General features: G+C 41.6%; 3 protein-coding genes across 3 annotated transcripts; 2 read left to right on the forward strand and 1 right to left on the reverse strand.

Annotated features, from left to right (window-relative positions):
• The first annotated feature begins 217 nt into the window (after positions 1–217).
• LOC121543278 (ectonucleotide pyrophosphatase/phosphodiesterase family member 7) lies at positions 218–5,026 on the forward strand. The gene is made up of 5 exons (XM_041853031.2): positions 218–626; positions 1,549–1,694; positions 3,543–4,166; positions 4,300–4,522; positions 4,721–5,026. The coding sequence occupies exons 1-5, from the start codon at positions 389–391 to the stop codon at positions 4,789–4,791; spliced, it is 1,302 nt and encodes a 433-aa protein (XP_041708965.2). The 5' UTR covers positions 218–388; the 3' UTR covers positions 4,792–5,026.
• Positions 5,027–10,723: 5,697 nt separating this feature from the next.
• On the forward strand, positions 10,724–14,502 carry LOC121543276 (transmembrane protein 116). Its single transcript, XM_041853029.2, has 11 exons — positions 10,724–10,799; positions 11,105–11,151; positions 11,286–11,349; positions 11,583–11,711; positions 12,115–12,219; positions 12,330–12,379; positions 12,500–12,583; positions 12,813–12,954; positions 13,040–13,184; positions 13,311–13,390; positions 13,487–14,502. Exons 1-11 carry the CDS (start codon positions 10,725–10,727, stop codon positions 13,700–13,702), a joined length of 1,137 nt encoding a protein of 378 aa, XP_041708963.2. The 5' UTR covers position 10,724; the 3' UTR covers positions 13,703–14,502.
• On the reverse strand, positions 14,345–15,481 carry LOC121543277. Its single transcript, XM_041853030.2, has 4 exons — positions 15,347–15,481; positions 15,092–15,239; positions 14,805–14,913; positions 14,345–14,696 (listed from the first exon to the last, which is right to left on the reverse strand). The coding sequence occupies exons 1-4, from the start codon at positions 15,426–15,428 to the stop codon at positions 14,574–14,576; spliced, it is 462 nt and encodes a 153-aa protein (XP_041708964.2). The 5' UTR covers positions 15,429–15,481; the 3' UTR covers positions 14,345–14,573.
• Between the last annotated feature and the right edge of the window lie 92 nt (positions 15,482–15,573).

Below are 15,573 nucleotides of genomic sequence, written 5' to 3' on the forward strand. Positions count from 1 at the left end.
TTTTGGACAGCAAAGGTGGCATCCTAGGGGTGGTATTTTTAACCTCTGGGCTCTGGCATGATATTAAGAGCATCATTACATGACCCATTACTTAACTCTCAACTAAAGATAACTCTACTTCTATGCTGAGTACCTGAGTAGACCGATCTTAGTCTTGGGTTAATGACACTCTTGGGTCCATAGACTAATTTCTAGGCATCTTAGGTGGAATCTCTCTTCAGATAACAATTGATAACACCCCTCCTGTCCATAAAAGCAAGGCACGTTCAAGGTTTGTCCTTTGAAGATATCACTCAGAACACATGCTATCTTCCTGACCACAACGATGACTATAAATTAAATCCATTGAGCCCAACAGGATTAGTTAGTGCAGACAAGCCAAGACAATATGTGGTTGGAGTTGTATTTGGGAATGGCAGTTCTTCTCAGTGTAGAGTGCAAACCATTGAACAAGGAGACACACAACAAGTTGCTAGTGATCTCCTTTGATGGTTTCCGATGGGACTATGATCAAGACGTAGACACCCCTCACATGGACAAGTTAGTGGAAGATGGAGTGAAGGCAAAGTACATCACCCCTCCGGCTATCACCATGACGTCCCCATCTCACTTCACCACTATAACTGGTAAGGCATAAGAGTTACAAAATGCTATTGACTTTTTGCATGCATTTGAGCTGCTTGTTTGAAGTACTCAATCAGGTACATATAAAAAATAAGAAGTATTTCCTTGGGTAAAATGTGAATACGGGCCCAAGTTACTGTTTCAAATCTGGTTTCAAAGTCAAATGTAGCGTAGTAGATGGATTATTGCCAATTGATTTCTTTGGCCAAATACTCCCAGTTTTTCATAAAAACTGTTTTGTTTGTGGTGCGTGCCCAGAAAAACCCAATCCTGACCATGATCTTACTCACATTACAAAGTAGCCTCACTTGCCAGTGTTCTTGGTGGCAAGTAGCCTAGTGTTTAAGAGCGTTGGGCCAGTAACCGAAAGGTCACTGGTTCGAATCCCCGAGCTGACTAGGTGAAAAATCTGTTAACCCTAATTGCTCTGGATAAGAGTGTCTGCTAAAATGTAAATGTTTTAGCACAATCTAATATGTACACTGTATATGGGCATAAACATATCCTTTGGGTCCTAATTATTTAAATACAAATCTCTTCAAACTTGCTGCTTACTTTATTTCTGGGCAATTGACCACACTTGAATCTGACCCTAGTGCTTAGTGCTATTCCTGAGAAATGGAAATCACCTTCTGTTTTCATTTGTTAATGCAGGAAAAGCCCACAAATCTGCAGACCAATTTCTAAATGTTCTCTTATTTGACAATGATATGCTATCTAAATTCCATGCAATATTTTCAAATAATTATAGTACAGCAATTAAAGTTGTAAATGCCATCTTCGATATCCTTGATAAGACACAGCACTGAGGTTTTGGATACTGTTTATCATAATGTCATGACGAAAAGACAATTAAACCTGGAAGGTTGCTGGCATCAAAAAATATTTAGATATCATGATCTTTTCTTCTCATATCTCTCACAGGGAGATGGATAGAGGATCATGGAGTTGTTCACAATATGATGTTTAATTCCACAACTCATCAGAAAGTCGGCCATAAAGCTACCTTGAAGAGGTCTGAGTGGTGGGACAATGGAGCCTTGCCGTTGTGGATTACAGCACAGAACCAGGTGAGGAACTGGTCATGATTTGATCCTGGAAATAAAATATTGGGTCAAATATGCAGAATTAGCTTACAGTCCTCCTACTGACAGCTACAGAAACTACTGTCAGACTTATATTTACAGTGGGGAGAACAAGTATTTGATACACTTCCGATTTTGCAGGTTTTCCTACTTACAAAGCATGTAGAGGTCAGTAATTTTTATCATAGGTACACTTCAACTGTGAGAGACGGAATCTAAAACAAAAATCCAGAAAATCACATTGTATGATTTTTAAGTAATTCATTTGCATTTTATTGCATGACATAAGTATTTGATACATCAGGGAAGCAGAACTTAATATTTGGTACAGAAACCTTTGTTTGCAATTACAGAGATCATACGTTTCCTGTAGGTCTTGACCAGGTTTGCACACACTGCAGCAGGGATTTTGGCCCACTCCTCCATACAGACCTTCTCCAGATCTTTCAGGTTTCGGGGCTGTCGCTGGGCAATACGGACTTTCAGCTCCCTCCAAAGATTTTCTATTGGGTTCAGGTCTGGAGACTGGCTAGGCCACTCCAGGACCTTGAGATGCTTCTTACGGAGCCACTCCTTAGTTGCCCTTGCTGCGTGTTTCGGGTCGTTGTCATGCTGGAAGACCCAGCCACGACCCATCTTCAATGCTCTTACTGAGGGAAGGAGGTTGTTGGCCAAGATCTTGCGATACATGGCCCCATCCATCCTCCCCTCAATATGATGCAGTCGTCCTGTCCCCTTTGCAGAAAAGCATCCCCAAAGAATGATGTTTCCACCTCCATGCTTCACGGTTGGGATGGTCTTCTTGGGGTTGTACTCATCCTTCTTCTTCCTCCAAACACGGCGAGTGGAGTTTAGACAAGAAAGCTCTATTTTTGTCTCATCAGACCACATGACCTTCTCCCATTCCTCCTCTGGATCATCCAGATGGTCATTGGCAAACTTCAGATGGGCCTGGACATGCGCGGGCTTGAGCAGGGGGACCTTGCGTGCGCTGCAGGATTTTAATCCATGACGGCGTAGTGTGTTACTAATGGTTTTCTTTGAGACTGTGGTCCCAGCTCTCTTCAGGTCATTGACCAGGTCCTGCTGTGTAGTTCTGGGCTGATCCCTCACCTTCGTCATGATCATTGATGAGGTGACGAGGTGAGATCTTGCATGGAGCCCCAGACCGAGGGTGATTGACCGTCATCTTGAACTTCTTCCATTTTCTAATAATTGCGCCAACAGTTGTTGCCTTCTCACCAAGCTCCTTGCCTATTGTCCTGTAGCCCATCCCAGCCTTGTGCAGGTCTACAATTTTATCCCTGATGTCCTTACACAGCTCTCTGGTCTTGGCCATTGTGGAGAGGTTGGAGTCTGTTTGATTGAGTGTGTGGACAGGTGTCTTTTATACAGGTAACGAGTTCAAACAGGTGCAGTTAATACAGGTAATGAGTGGAGAACAGGAGGGCTTCTTAAAGAAAAACTAACAGGTCTGTGAGAGCTGGAATTCTAACTGGTTGGTAGGTGATCAAATACTTACGTCATGCAATAAAATGCAAATTAATTACTTTAAAATCATACAATGTGAATTTCTGGATTTTTGTTTTAGATTCCGTCTCTCACAGTTGAAGTGTACCTATGAAAAAAATGACAGACCTCTACATGCTTTGTAAGTAGGAAAACCTGCAAAATCGGCAGTGTATCAAATACTTGTTCTCCCCACTGTAAGTGAATGAAGTAGCTCTGATGAAAGTTAACCTTGGAGACCCCCTACTACACCCTTTGATTAGAAGCATACATACATTAGCCAGTATTAACTGGTCAATGTCCATACCTTTTCTTCTGTTTCAGGGCCTCAAAACAGGTTCCTTTTTCTTTCCAGGAGGAGGAGCCAACTACAGCGGTCAATGTGTAAACCGGGCACTGGTTGAGGAACCAGGTCAACAAGATGATAACGAAACAGAGTGGCGTCAGAATATTGACACTGTGTTGAGCTGGTTCACCGAAGAAGATTTTGACTTTGTGACTCTGTACTATGGAGAGCCTGACAACGTGGGTCATGCCAAAGGACCGGACCATCCTGACAGGAAAACCATAATAAAGCAGATTGACCGCACCGTTGGATACCTGAGGGAGGCCATCCAGCGAGATGGTTTGACTGATAACCTTAACGTCATCATCACCTCTGACCATGGCATGACCACCGTTAAAAAAAGACCTCTTGTAGATGAGATAATCCTCTCTAAATACCTGAATTTCTTCAACACGGTTTATTTTGAGCTCCTTGACTACGGCGGGTTTGGCATGATCACACCGAGGAAAGGAAAGGAACAACAGGTTTATGATGCTCTCATGAAGGCCCCAAACCTCACAGTCTACAAGAAGGAAGATATGCCAGAGAACTTTCATTTGTCCAAGAATGACAGAATACAGCCTATTATTGTCATTGCTGATCTAGGTTTCAACTTAAACTCGGTAGGTACCGGTATTAACTTTTAAGACACGTCATATGCTATGTATAAAGTAAAAAATTGTAAAGTAAAAATATCACAGATTTTTTAATATATATATATATATATATATTATAATATGCATATAATTTCAACAGCGGTTGATCGTCTACGTGAACAAAGGAGATCATGGATTCCACATGGGCGAAATGGACATGAAGACCATCTTCCGTGCTTTTGGACCAGATTTCAAGAAGAGTTATCTGTCCGAGCCCTTTGACAGTGTCCACATCTACCCTCTAATGTGCAAGCTGCTGCAGATAGATCCAGCCCCTAACAACGGCTCCCTATCCGTCACTGAGGGCATGCTGGTTCAGAACGGTACGAGCCGTGAGCTTCTCCTAGAAAGCATTTTAGTATCAAAATGCATGACAGTGTCTATTAATTCATTCTAATACAGGAAGATACCAACCTTAATGTGTGCTCCACTGATGATACTTCTTGAATAAGATAATTATCAAGACTGACATGAGAAATGGTTATATCACATAACTAATGGCACCATTCTTCTCTACACAGGTGGGAGAAGAAATCAGATGTCCCTTGGTGTTTTGGCATCGATATTTGTCTACATTTTATTTGTCATGTAGTTATTTCTGATGTTGGTTATTTTCCTAAATGTTTGTTAACTGAAAATAATTGCATAGTTGAATCAATCATAACAAAACTCCAACAGATATTCTTAAGGAGGATCACATTCGCTATGATTTTCATCAACAATATCCATCTGATTGTATTATACACTCAGTGTCCAGTTTATTAGGTACACCCATCTAGTACCGGGTCGGACGCCACTTTGCCTCCAGAACAGCCTGAATTCTTCAGGGCATGGAAACTTTGCTCAATTGGTATCAAGGGAAAACATTCCCCACACCATTACACCACCGCCACCAGCCTTTATCATTGACACCAGACATTATAGAGCCATGGACTCATGCTGCAATAGCCCATCCGTGACAAGGACCAATGAGTTATGCGCTCCAAGATGCCGTTCTGCACACCGCTGTTGTACTGCGCCGTTATTTGCCTGTTTGTGGGCCCGCCTTTTAGCTTGCACGATTCTTGCCATTCTCCTTCGACCTCTCATCAACGAGCTGTTTTCGCCCATAGGACTGCTGCTGACTGGATGTTTTTTGTTTGACGCACCATTCTCGGTAAACCCTAGACACTGTGGTGCGTAATAAGCCCAGGAGGCCGGACGTTTCTGAGATATTGGAATCGGCGCCTGGCACCAACGAACATACCACGCTCAAAGTCGCTTAGGTCACTAGTTTTGCCCATTCTAAAGTTCAATCGAACAGTAACTGAATGCCTCAATGCCTGTCTGCCTGCTTTATACACTGAGTGTACAAAACATTAAGAACACCTTCCTAATATTGAGCCACAATTCTTCGGGGCATGGACTCTATGAGGTGTCGAAAGCGTTCCACAGGGATGCTGGCCCATGTTGACTCCAATGCTTCCCACAGTTGTATCAAGTTGGCTGGATGTCCTTTGGGTGGTGGAGCATTCTTGATACACACAGGAAATTATTCAGCCTGAAAAAACCCAGTAGTGTTGCAATTCTTGACACAAACCGGTGTCTACCATACCCTGTTCAAAGGCACTTAAATCTTTTGTCTTGCCAATTCACCCTATGAATGGCACACATACACAATCTGTTTCTCAATTTTCTCAAGGCTTAAAAATCCTTCTTTAACCTGTCTCCTCCCCTTCTTCTACACTGATTGAAGTGGATTTAACAAGTGACATCAACAAGGGATCATACTGTAGCTTTCACCTGGATTTACCTGGTCAGTCAATGTCATGGAAAGAGCAGGTGTTCTTAATGTTTTGTGCACTCAGCCACAGCCACGGCCACATGACACACTGTCTGTAGAAGCGAACCATTTTTGTGAACAGGGTATACCTAATAAACTGGCCACTGAGTGTATGTTGAATAATCAAACCAGTCAGCATTGGCTCAAATAACTTTGTCTAGAACCTACATTTAATAATGACACCTGCCCACTGATGGTCAAAAGTAGAGATTTATAATAATCTTCTTGGTTCCGGAGTTTCAAGTAGCCTGATTATTTTTGAAAAGTTGTTGCCTTTCATTTTAAATGTCCGATTTTATTTGGAGAAATATTTTTGTTTAAATAATTGTTCCGACTGTATATTTATTTGTTGTTATTATGCTTTAATAAACATGTGCATGATGAATGAGTATTGCAGGTTTAAAATTAAAATGTTTAACAGGAAACAAGATTTGTATCTCAAGGTGTTATTACCAACTGCAGCTAGCTGGGGATATATACAGTGAGGGAAAAAAGTATTTGATCCCCTGCTAATTTTGTACTTTTGCCCACTGACAAAGAAATTATCAATCTATAATTTTAATGGTAGGTTTATTTGAACAGTGAGAGACAGAATAACAACAACAAAATCCAGAAAAACGCATGTCAAAAATGTTATAAATTGATTTGCATTTTAATGAGGGAAATAAGTATTTGACCCCCTCTCAATCAGAAAGATTTCTGGCTCCCAGGTGTCTTTTATACAGGTAACGAGCTGAGATTAGGAGCACACTCTTAAAAGGAGTGCTCCTAATCTCAGCTTGTTACCTGTATAAAAGACACCTGTCCACAGAAGCAATCAATCAATCAGATTCCAAACTCTCCACCATGGCCAAGACCAAAGAGCTCTCCAAGGATGTCAGGGACAAGATTGTAGACCTACACAAGGCTGGAATGTCACGATCGTTAGACGGAGTAGACCAAGGCGCAGCGTGATGAACGAACATATTTCTTTATTTAATGAATACACGATAAACAAAACAACAAACGATGACGTGACGTCCTAGGTAAACAACCAACAAGGAACAAACCAAACGAAACAAGATCCCACAACTTTTGTGGGAAAACAGCCTCTATAAATATGGCTCCCAATCAGAGACAACCAGCAACAGCTGACACTCGTCGCCTCTGATTGGGAACCACTCTGGCCAACACAGAAATACAATACATAGAATATCCACACCCTGGCTCAACATATAGAGTCCCCAGAGCCAGGGTGTGACATGGAATGGGCTACAAGTCATCGCCAAGCAGCTTGGTGAGAAGGTGACAACAGTTGGTGCGATTATTCGCAAACGGAAGAAACACAAAAGAACTGTCAATCTCCCTCGGCCTGGGGCTCCATGCAAGATCTCACCTCGTGGAGTTGCAATGATCATGAGAACGGTGAGGAATCAGCCCAGAACTACACAGGAGGATCTTGTCAATGATCTCAAGGCAGCTGGGACCATAGTCACCAAGAAAACAATTGGTAACACACTACGCCGTGAAGGACTGAAATCCTGCAGCGCCCGCAAGGTCCCCCTGCTCAAGAAAGCACATATACATGCCCGTCTGAAGTTTGCCAATGAACATCTGAATGATTCAGAGGAGAACTGGGTGAAAGTGTTGTGGTCAGATGAGACCAAAATCGAGCTCTTTGGCATCAACTCAACTCGCCGTGCTTGGAGGAGGAGGAATGCTGCCTATGACCCCAAGAACACCATCCCCACCGTCAAACATGGAGGTGGAAACATTATGCTTTGGGGGTGTTTTTCTGCTAAAGGGACAGTACAACTTCACCGCATCAAAGGGACGATGGACGGGGCCATGTACTGTCAAATCTTGGGTGAGAACCTCCTTCCCTCAGCCAGGGCATTGAAAATGGGTCGTGGATGGGTATTCCAGCATGACAATGACCCAAAACACACGGCCAAGGCAACAAAGGAGTGGCTCAAGAAGAAGCACATTAAGGTCCTGGAGTGGCCTAGCCAGTCTCTAGACCTTAATCCCATAGAAAATCTGTGGAGGGAGGTGAAGGTTCGAGTTGCCTAACGTCAGCCTCGAAACCTTAATGACTTGGAGAAGATCTGCAAAGAGGAGTGGGACAAAATCCCTCCTGAGATGTGTGCAAACCTGGTGGCCAACTACAAGAAACGTCTGACCTCTGTGATTGCCAACAAGGGTTTTGCCACCAAGTACTAAGTCATGTTTTGCAGAGGGGTCAAATACGTATTTCCCTCATTAAAAAGCAAATCAATTAATAACATTTTTGACATGCGTTTTTCTGGATTTTGTTGTTGTTATTCTGTCTCTCACTGTTCAAATAAACCTACCATTAAAATTATAGACTGATCATTTCTTTGTCAGTGGGCAAACATACAAAATCAGCAGGGGATCAAATACTTTTCTCCCTCACTGTACATACATACAGTTTTCCAACATGATTGATTAAAAACATTGAAATGTTAGCAGAACAGATAACTATGGGAAAAACACAGATGGAGGAAATATAAAAAAATTTAATAATCTCCCTGTTGGCCCTTTATTTCTTACAAAATATTATGAAAACCTCCCTCACAAAAAAAGAATGCAGTTTTGAAACTGCGGTAAATATGCAGTAACTTCAGTTAACTGTGGTATTTTGGACATAGTAATTGCAGAATAACTGAAGTGTCACTGCTACAGTGGGGGAAAAAAGTATTTAGTCAGCCACCAATTGTGCAAGTTCTCCCACTTAAAAAGATGAGAGAGGCCTGTAATTTTCATCATAGGTACACGTCAACTATGACAGACAAATTGAGATTTTTTTTTCCAGAAGATCACATTGTAGGATTTTTAATGAATTTATTTGCAAATTATGGTGGAAAATAAGTATTTGTTCACCTACAAACAAGCAAGATTTCTGGCTCTCACAGACCTGTAACTTCTTCCCCCTGCTGTCCAGGCCCGTCTGAAGTTTGCTAGAGTGCATTTGGATGATCCAGAAGAGGATTGGGAGAATGTCATATGGTCAGATGAAACCAAAATATAACTTTTTGGTAAAAACTCAACTCGTCGTGTTTGAAGGACAAAGAATGCTGAGTTGCATCCAAAGAACACCATACCTACTGTGAAGCATGGGGGTGGAAACATTATGCTTTGTGGCTGTTTTTCTGCAAAGGGACCAGGACGACTGATCCGTGTAAAGGAAAGCATGAATGGGGCCATGTATCGTGAGATTTTGAGTGAAAACCTCCTTCCATCAGCAAGGGCATTGAAGATGAAACGTGGCTGGGTCTTTCATTATGACAATGATCCCAAACACACCGCCCGGGCAACGAAGGAGTGGCTTCGTAAGAAGCATTTCAAGGTCCTGGAGTGGCCTAGCCAGTCTCCAGATCTCAACCCCATAGAAAATCTTTGGAGGGAGTTGAAAGTCCGTGTTGCCCAGCGACAGCCCCAAAACATCACTGCTCTAGAGGAGATCTGCATGGAGGAATGGGCCAAAATACCAGCAACAGTGTGTGAAAACCTTGTGAAGACTTACAGAAAACGTTTGACCTGTGTCATTGCCAACAAAGGGTATATAACAAAGTATTGAGAAACTTTTGTTATTGACCAAATACTTATTTTCCACCATAATTTGCAAATAAATTCATAAAAAAATCCTACAATGTGATTTTCTGGATTTTTTTTCCTCATTTTGTCTGTCATAGTTGACGTGTACCTTTGATGGAAATTACAGGCCTCTCTCATCTTTTTAAGTGGGAGAACTTGCACAATTGGTGGCTGACTACATACTTTTTTTCCCCACTGTATATTACTGCAGTAAAAAAACTGTGTTATTTTGGAGGTAGTATTTGCAGCATACTGCAGTGTACTGCACTCTAACTAGTTATACTGCAGTTATACGCAATAACATCTGCTAAATATATGTATGTGACCAATACAATTTGATTTGATTTGATACTGCTCTCTGACTGCAATATATTTTCGTAAGGGCTGCTCTTTCCATGACAGACTGACCAGGTGAGTCCAGGTGAAAGCTATGATCCCTTATTGATGGCACTTGTTAAATCCACTTCAATCAGTGTAGGTGAAGGGGAGGAGACAGGTTAAAGGAGGATTTTTAAACCTTGAGATGACTGAGACATGGATTGTGCATGTGTGCCATTCAGAGGGTGAATATGCAGGACGAAAGATTGAGTGCCTTTGAACGGGGTGTGGTCGTAGGTGCTAGGCGTACCGGTTCTTAATGTTTTGTACACTCAGTGAATATTTTTCACACTAATGCAGTTTATTTTTGTCATGGCCATGGTTATTGCAGGATAAAGTGGTGCCTTTAAATTAAAACAATAAGGGTTAATAGGCTACGGGATGTTCCCTAATGGAAATTATAAGATTATGAAACCAGCCATGATGAGTGACTACACTTGTTGCGGTCATGTGACGAAGCATAAACCGGTTAGGTCAAATGGAGAGTGAGAGCGCCCTGCGTTCTATGTGTTGTTCGGCTACTGTACAACCACTTCAGTGTTGGATCCGTGCGTGTCTAGGTTACTCAGCCTAAATCACAACTAGTCTCTGTTGTTTTAAACTGGCTGAATGTTTTGGGAACGACATATATATATATATATATATATATATATATATATATATATATATATATATATATATATATATATATAGATATTCTGCACTTGTTGTATTAGAATAAAGAAAACATGTTAAATTTCGTCTTGCAGGATGTCTCAAACAACACGGAGCAAAACACAACAACGCCTGAGGACTGGACTGTTGTGAGTAATTTATTAAGTATTTATTAAGTATTGTGATTATTCATTTGCAGTTGTCCTGTATTTAAACTACTGTACAGTGGACAGCAATATGTATTTCTTAGTTGTAGCTACATCGTTGCCACATGTGTCTGCAGCATGGCTTTTAGCGGGTGGGGAGGTGGGACGGTGGGACCACCCTCTCGCACTTAATAAAGTGGATGAGATTGTTCTTCTCAATTGACCAGAATAGTGTTATAAGATCTGCCGGTAGGGATATACAGTATATGACTGTTTTGGTTTCTAATCAACACCTTTCCCCTGTAAAGGTGTACTTTGCAGTCAGATGGATCCAGTTGATTATGGCAGTGCTAAGGTAAGCAGGGCACAGCATTTACAACATTTTTTATTTTTATTTTATTTTTACAAACCTCTTTGTAATTGTACAATCTGGTGATCACACAGGTCAAATTGAGAGCTCTTCCCAATGTGTTTTTCTGTTATTTGCAGCATTGTCGGTTCAGGTTCCATAATTGTTTATGCAACTTTCCAACACCTCATAAGGACACCTGAGGTTAGTTACGAACACTACAGATGATCCCATCTACAGTTGTTTTAAATTGTTTCCGCATTTAAGCATATATTTTACCCTACCTTAGTTGGTAGAAAGGCGCTATATAAATCCAATCGGTTGTTGTTTTTGTTAATAATAATAATAACAATATTATTAACCTACCTACAATACCATGACTGTGCTTTAGACTCCATTTTAACTCCAAAACAATGCCGATACTACCTCCTCTGCAGATGCAGCCATTGTTCTTACTGAGTGTGACAGACTTGCTGCTGGCAGTCAGCTGGCTGATAGGAGCAGTACTGTTCACCCAGGACTGTGATAGCCATGCCACCTGCTACAACCTACACATCGTTGAACAGGTTTGGACACAGACATATAATCCATTAATTTACAGTAAGAGCTGACTTAAAGTTTCACTATAAGAAGTAGTTGACCAAGCCAGCTCTAGATCAGGTCCAAATGAAGTAGAGCAGCAAATCTAGCCCAATCTGACGCCTCTTCAATTCAATTCTGTTAGATCAGGACAAAGGAGTCTGGATGTGGCTGACCCATTTCCTTTGTACTATTCTATGCCAAAAGGGAAAATGATATATAACCCCACAACAAAACCAATGATGGTCATAGATATCTAATCTCCATGGATAAGCAGATAGGGAACATTATTCCATTGGTACATCATACCACTCTTCTCACCACTAAAATATAAGTAAATGTTGGTTGATTCATGATGACCACTGACGGGGAACCCCTGTCTTTTATCAGATACTGTATATGACCTCGTTCTTCTACACATTGAACTACGTATGGACCCTCTACTCTGGGCTAAATATCAAATTCTACAGGAGCCTTAATGGATACCCAGCCCAAGTAGGTGCCACCTGACAAATTATTAACGTTTTGATGTCTGACACATTTGGTTGTCTGTAATTCCCCATATTCAACCGTTTGGTTAAAATCTGTCCTCTGTTTTGTTGAAGTGCGTCACCAAACTGAGCACTTTCAGCAAGATTGCTGCAGTCCTGTCATGGTAAGCATTTACTTTTTCACAGAAACAGTATATGCTTGACCTATTTAAAGTTCAGTAGATGTCATTATGCATGCAATAGAGGGAGTATGCTAAATGTCCTGTCCCCGTTTCTCCTCCCAGTGTCCACCCCGTGCTGCTGATGCTGCCAGTGTTTGTAACAGGAAACATGGACCACTGTTACACAAACTTCAGCCAGCCTTACAAGTAGGTCTGTAGCATGCATCAAAGTAGGAATATTACCATGGGGAGAGTTAATTATGGGTCAATAAGGTTTGCGGTTTTAGTGAGGCAATCAGAATTCATATCAAGCACTTCTGTGCTATATGTTTGGTCAATTAATATGATTTAATCATAATTTTTAATGTTTTTTATACGTCTCTTTTACTTTGAAGTGCATAACGGTTTGACTAACGTCCCTCTCATTGCATATTAGGTGCCTTCTAATGCACACAGAGGCACTCTTCATGTCTACTGACTTCAACCAGATGGAGGTGGACTCAGCTTGCCACCTGGTACACATGTACAGTATTGCTGTCTTCCTGGCAGCCTTCCTCCTCACCTTTGTTGGCATTGTGGTGAGTCAACCTATCCCGTGGTTACAATCCTATATTTATTTTACTCAAACTTATCTTGGCTTCACACGTCTTTCGTCTACACCAGGTGCTCATGGGAAAAGCCCGCACTGTTTACAGACGTTGTGTGACCTCTAGTGGTTTCCTAGGCGACAGGCAGTGGGCGTCTCTTCGTGTTCTGGACCGACACATGCTCCTCTACCCCTCTGTCTTCCTCTTCTGTTGGGGCCCAGGTAACTACAGTACTGTTCACCCAGCTCAGAATCCTAGGGCCCCCCCGGGCTTGATAAATGATTTGTAGCAGCTGAAAATCACATTCTCCTTTTTGATATATTGCCTTATTTACCCTTCCATTTCAGCCGTCTTCCTGGCAGCCATGATTCTGTACAACCTGAAGTCAGTGGAGGGAGTTGTGGGCGTCGTTCTGTACATCTTACAGGTAAAACTGCCAGCTGCTCCGAAACCTACATCCAAGCCGTGTGCAACCTCCTCCTCAGTCCATTTCTTAACTTCTACTTCGTCTTCCTCATCCCAGGCCTTCACCTCATCCTCTCAAGGCCTTCTGAACTGTGTGGTGTACGGCTGGACACAGAGACACTTCCGCTCAGCTAGCAAAGATGCTCTAAGGGACATGGACACCCAGACGCCACTTCTGAGATCTCAGAAGAAAGGCTATAAAACTCTATGGTCAACACCATCCCCCGAAGCAGATGATATAGGAGGACCTGGTATTCTACCGACCCCACATTAACTTATTAAGGCAGTTGTGAAACTGGCGAAAGAAACTAAACAAAACCTTTTGTGCCAGACTGGGAGAGTGACCGTTTGGTTTATAATCTTGGGGACAGTACCTTGGGAAGCACCTGGTATACCAATGAAGCAAGAATATCCAAAGCAGGGTCGAACCAGACAGAGGCTGAACCGCTGAGGCGTGAAAAAAAGGAAGAACCAGGGAATTTACAACGAGAGGAAGAGCAGCTCTGAAACAGGATCTGAGAGCTCTGCTTTCATCGTAATCAGAGTCACTCCCTACTTCACTTGTTTTGACTGCATCGGTCGTGCAAACATTGTCTCTACGTTAGTGTTTAGATTTTCCCACAGTAGTTGGGGACAGCCGAGGATATTTGTGAAAGGCTTTGTAACAGACTGGCATGTCTTTGATTTAGAGAGGCCCTGATTGAGCCCAACCGTGTGGAAGACAGTGAGCAGCCTGTTACTTTTCATCATGATGGAACAAAGGAACTCCATTCACAGAGATGCTGCTTGACGTACCAGTTTGGCCCATGGTGTTGTGTAATGGTCGTAGATACGCAAGTGTGTGCAATATTTAGTTTTCGCCCTGCATGGGCTTGTTCACAGAAATGTTACAGTAAGTTTATGCTCTCTCCTTGAGTTCAATTCAACAAACTTGATTTATTGCCCTGCATAAAATGTGACAGGCATGACAACGGGATAAATACAGTACCACAACATACACATTTAATTTTTCAGAGATGTAAATTAAACTGAATTTAAAGAATGTGCATTTTCAGTCTGTCAATTCATTGGACTTTATTTCTGTTTAAGTCAATCCATCAAATATAGTAACTGCTGCAGCTTCACCAAAACAATAAAATATTGTTTCACTCCCACATCCGACCAGCTGCATCATGGCAGTTATCAAAGATGAGGCTGTAGTCGGTGCCTCCAGCTTTGACGAAATCAGAGACCGTCTTACTTCCTCTAAAGTTTTTGGTTTCAACTTTCTGAAAAACGAAAAAAACTATGTTTTAATCTGAATGACTATGTATTTGCCACTACAAAGCCATTTCAATAAAAATGGCTTATTGAAAGAAAGCTGATTGAATACTTGCCTTCCAGTCTTGACTCATGTGGCGTGCATCTACCACCACAGTCTGAGAGCTGATGCCAAATCCATTCCCTTTATGGACAAGCCACTTGGCGCCGTCAGCCAAAGTCACTCTGTGGATCAACAACGAAGGATTAGACATAGCGGGTCATTTAGGCAGTTTCCTAAATAATAAACATGATGTTGCTAGATATGCAGTAACAAACGACTGACTTTTGGAGGCTTATTTTATCAATATCATACGTATATCGTACATAATACATCTATCATACATAATATCATGTTACTCACCTGACTCCTGAGTGGCTGAAATCCCCCACCTGAAAGGACATGCCTTCTAGGGGTCTCCTCATTCTGTCTGCTTCATACACCTTGGAGTTGTACAGCTTCCTCAGGTCAGACATTTTAGATATATCATAATTGTAGGATCCTCCACTACCTATGAGAAAAGTTATAATAATACATGAACAACATAACAATAACATCATAATACTATATTTATATATATATTTATACAAGTATGACAAAATAGTTGTTCAAACTTACCACCACTGAAGGAGGATTCCACATTTACAACCAAAAGGGCCAGAAGTGCTGGCAGGATGAATGAGGTTCTGATGGAGAACATAGCAGGATAGTTTTTTCAAGGATGTTGTTGTGGATACCTAACACACTTTGTGCAGTGAGATAGATGTACCTTTTTATAAAGCCCAAGTTGAGACATGCCTCCTCCCTTTTTTGTTATTACAACACATTCTCCTCGAATAGAAAGT

Source organism: Coregonus clupeaformis, chromosome 28, assembly GCF_020615455.1.
Source record: "Coregonus clupeaformis isolate EN_2021a chromosome 28, ASM2061545v1, whole genome shotgun sequence".
NCBI lineage: Eukaryota > Metazoa > Chordata > Actinopteri > Salmoniformes > Salmonidae > Coregonus > Coregonus clupeaformis.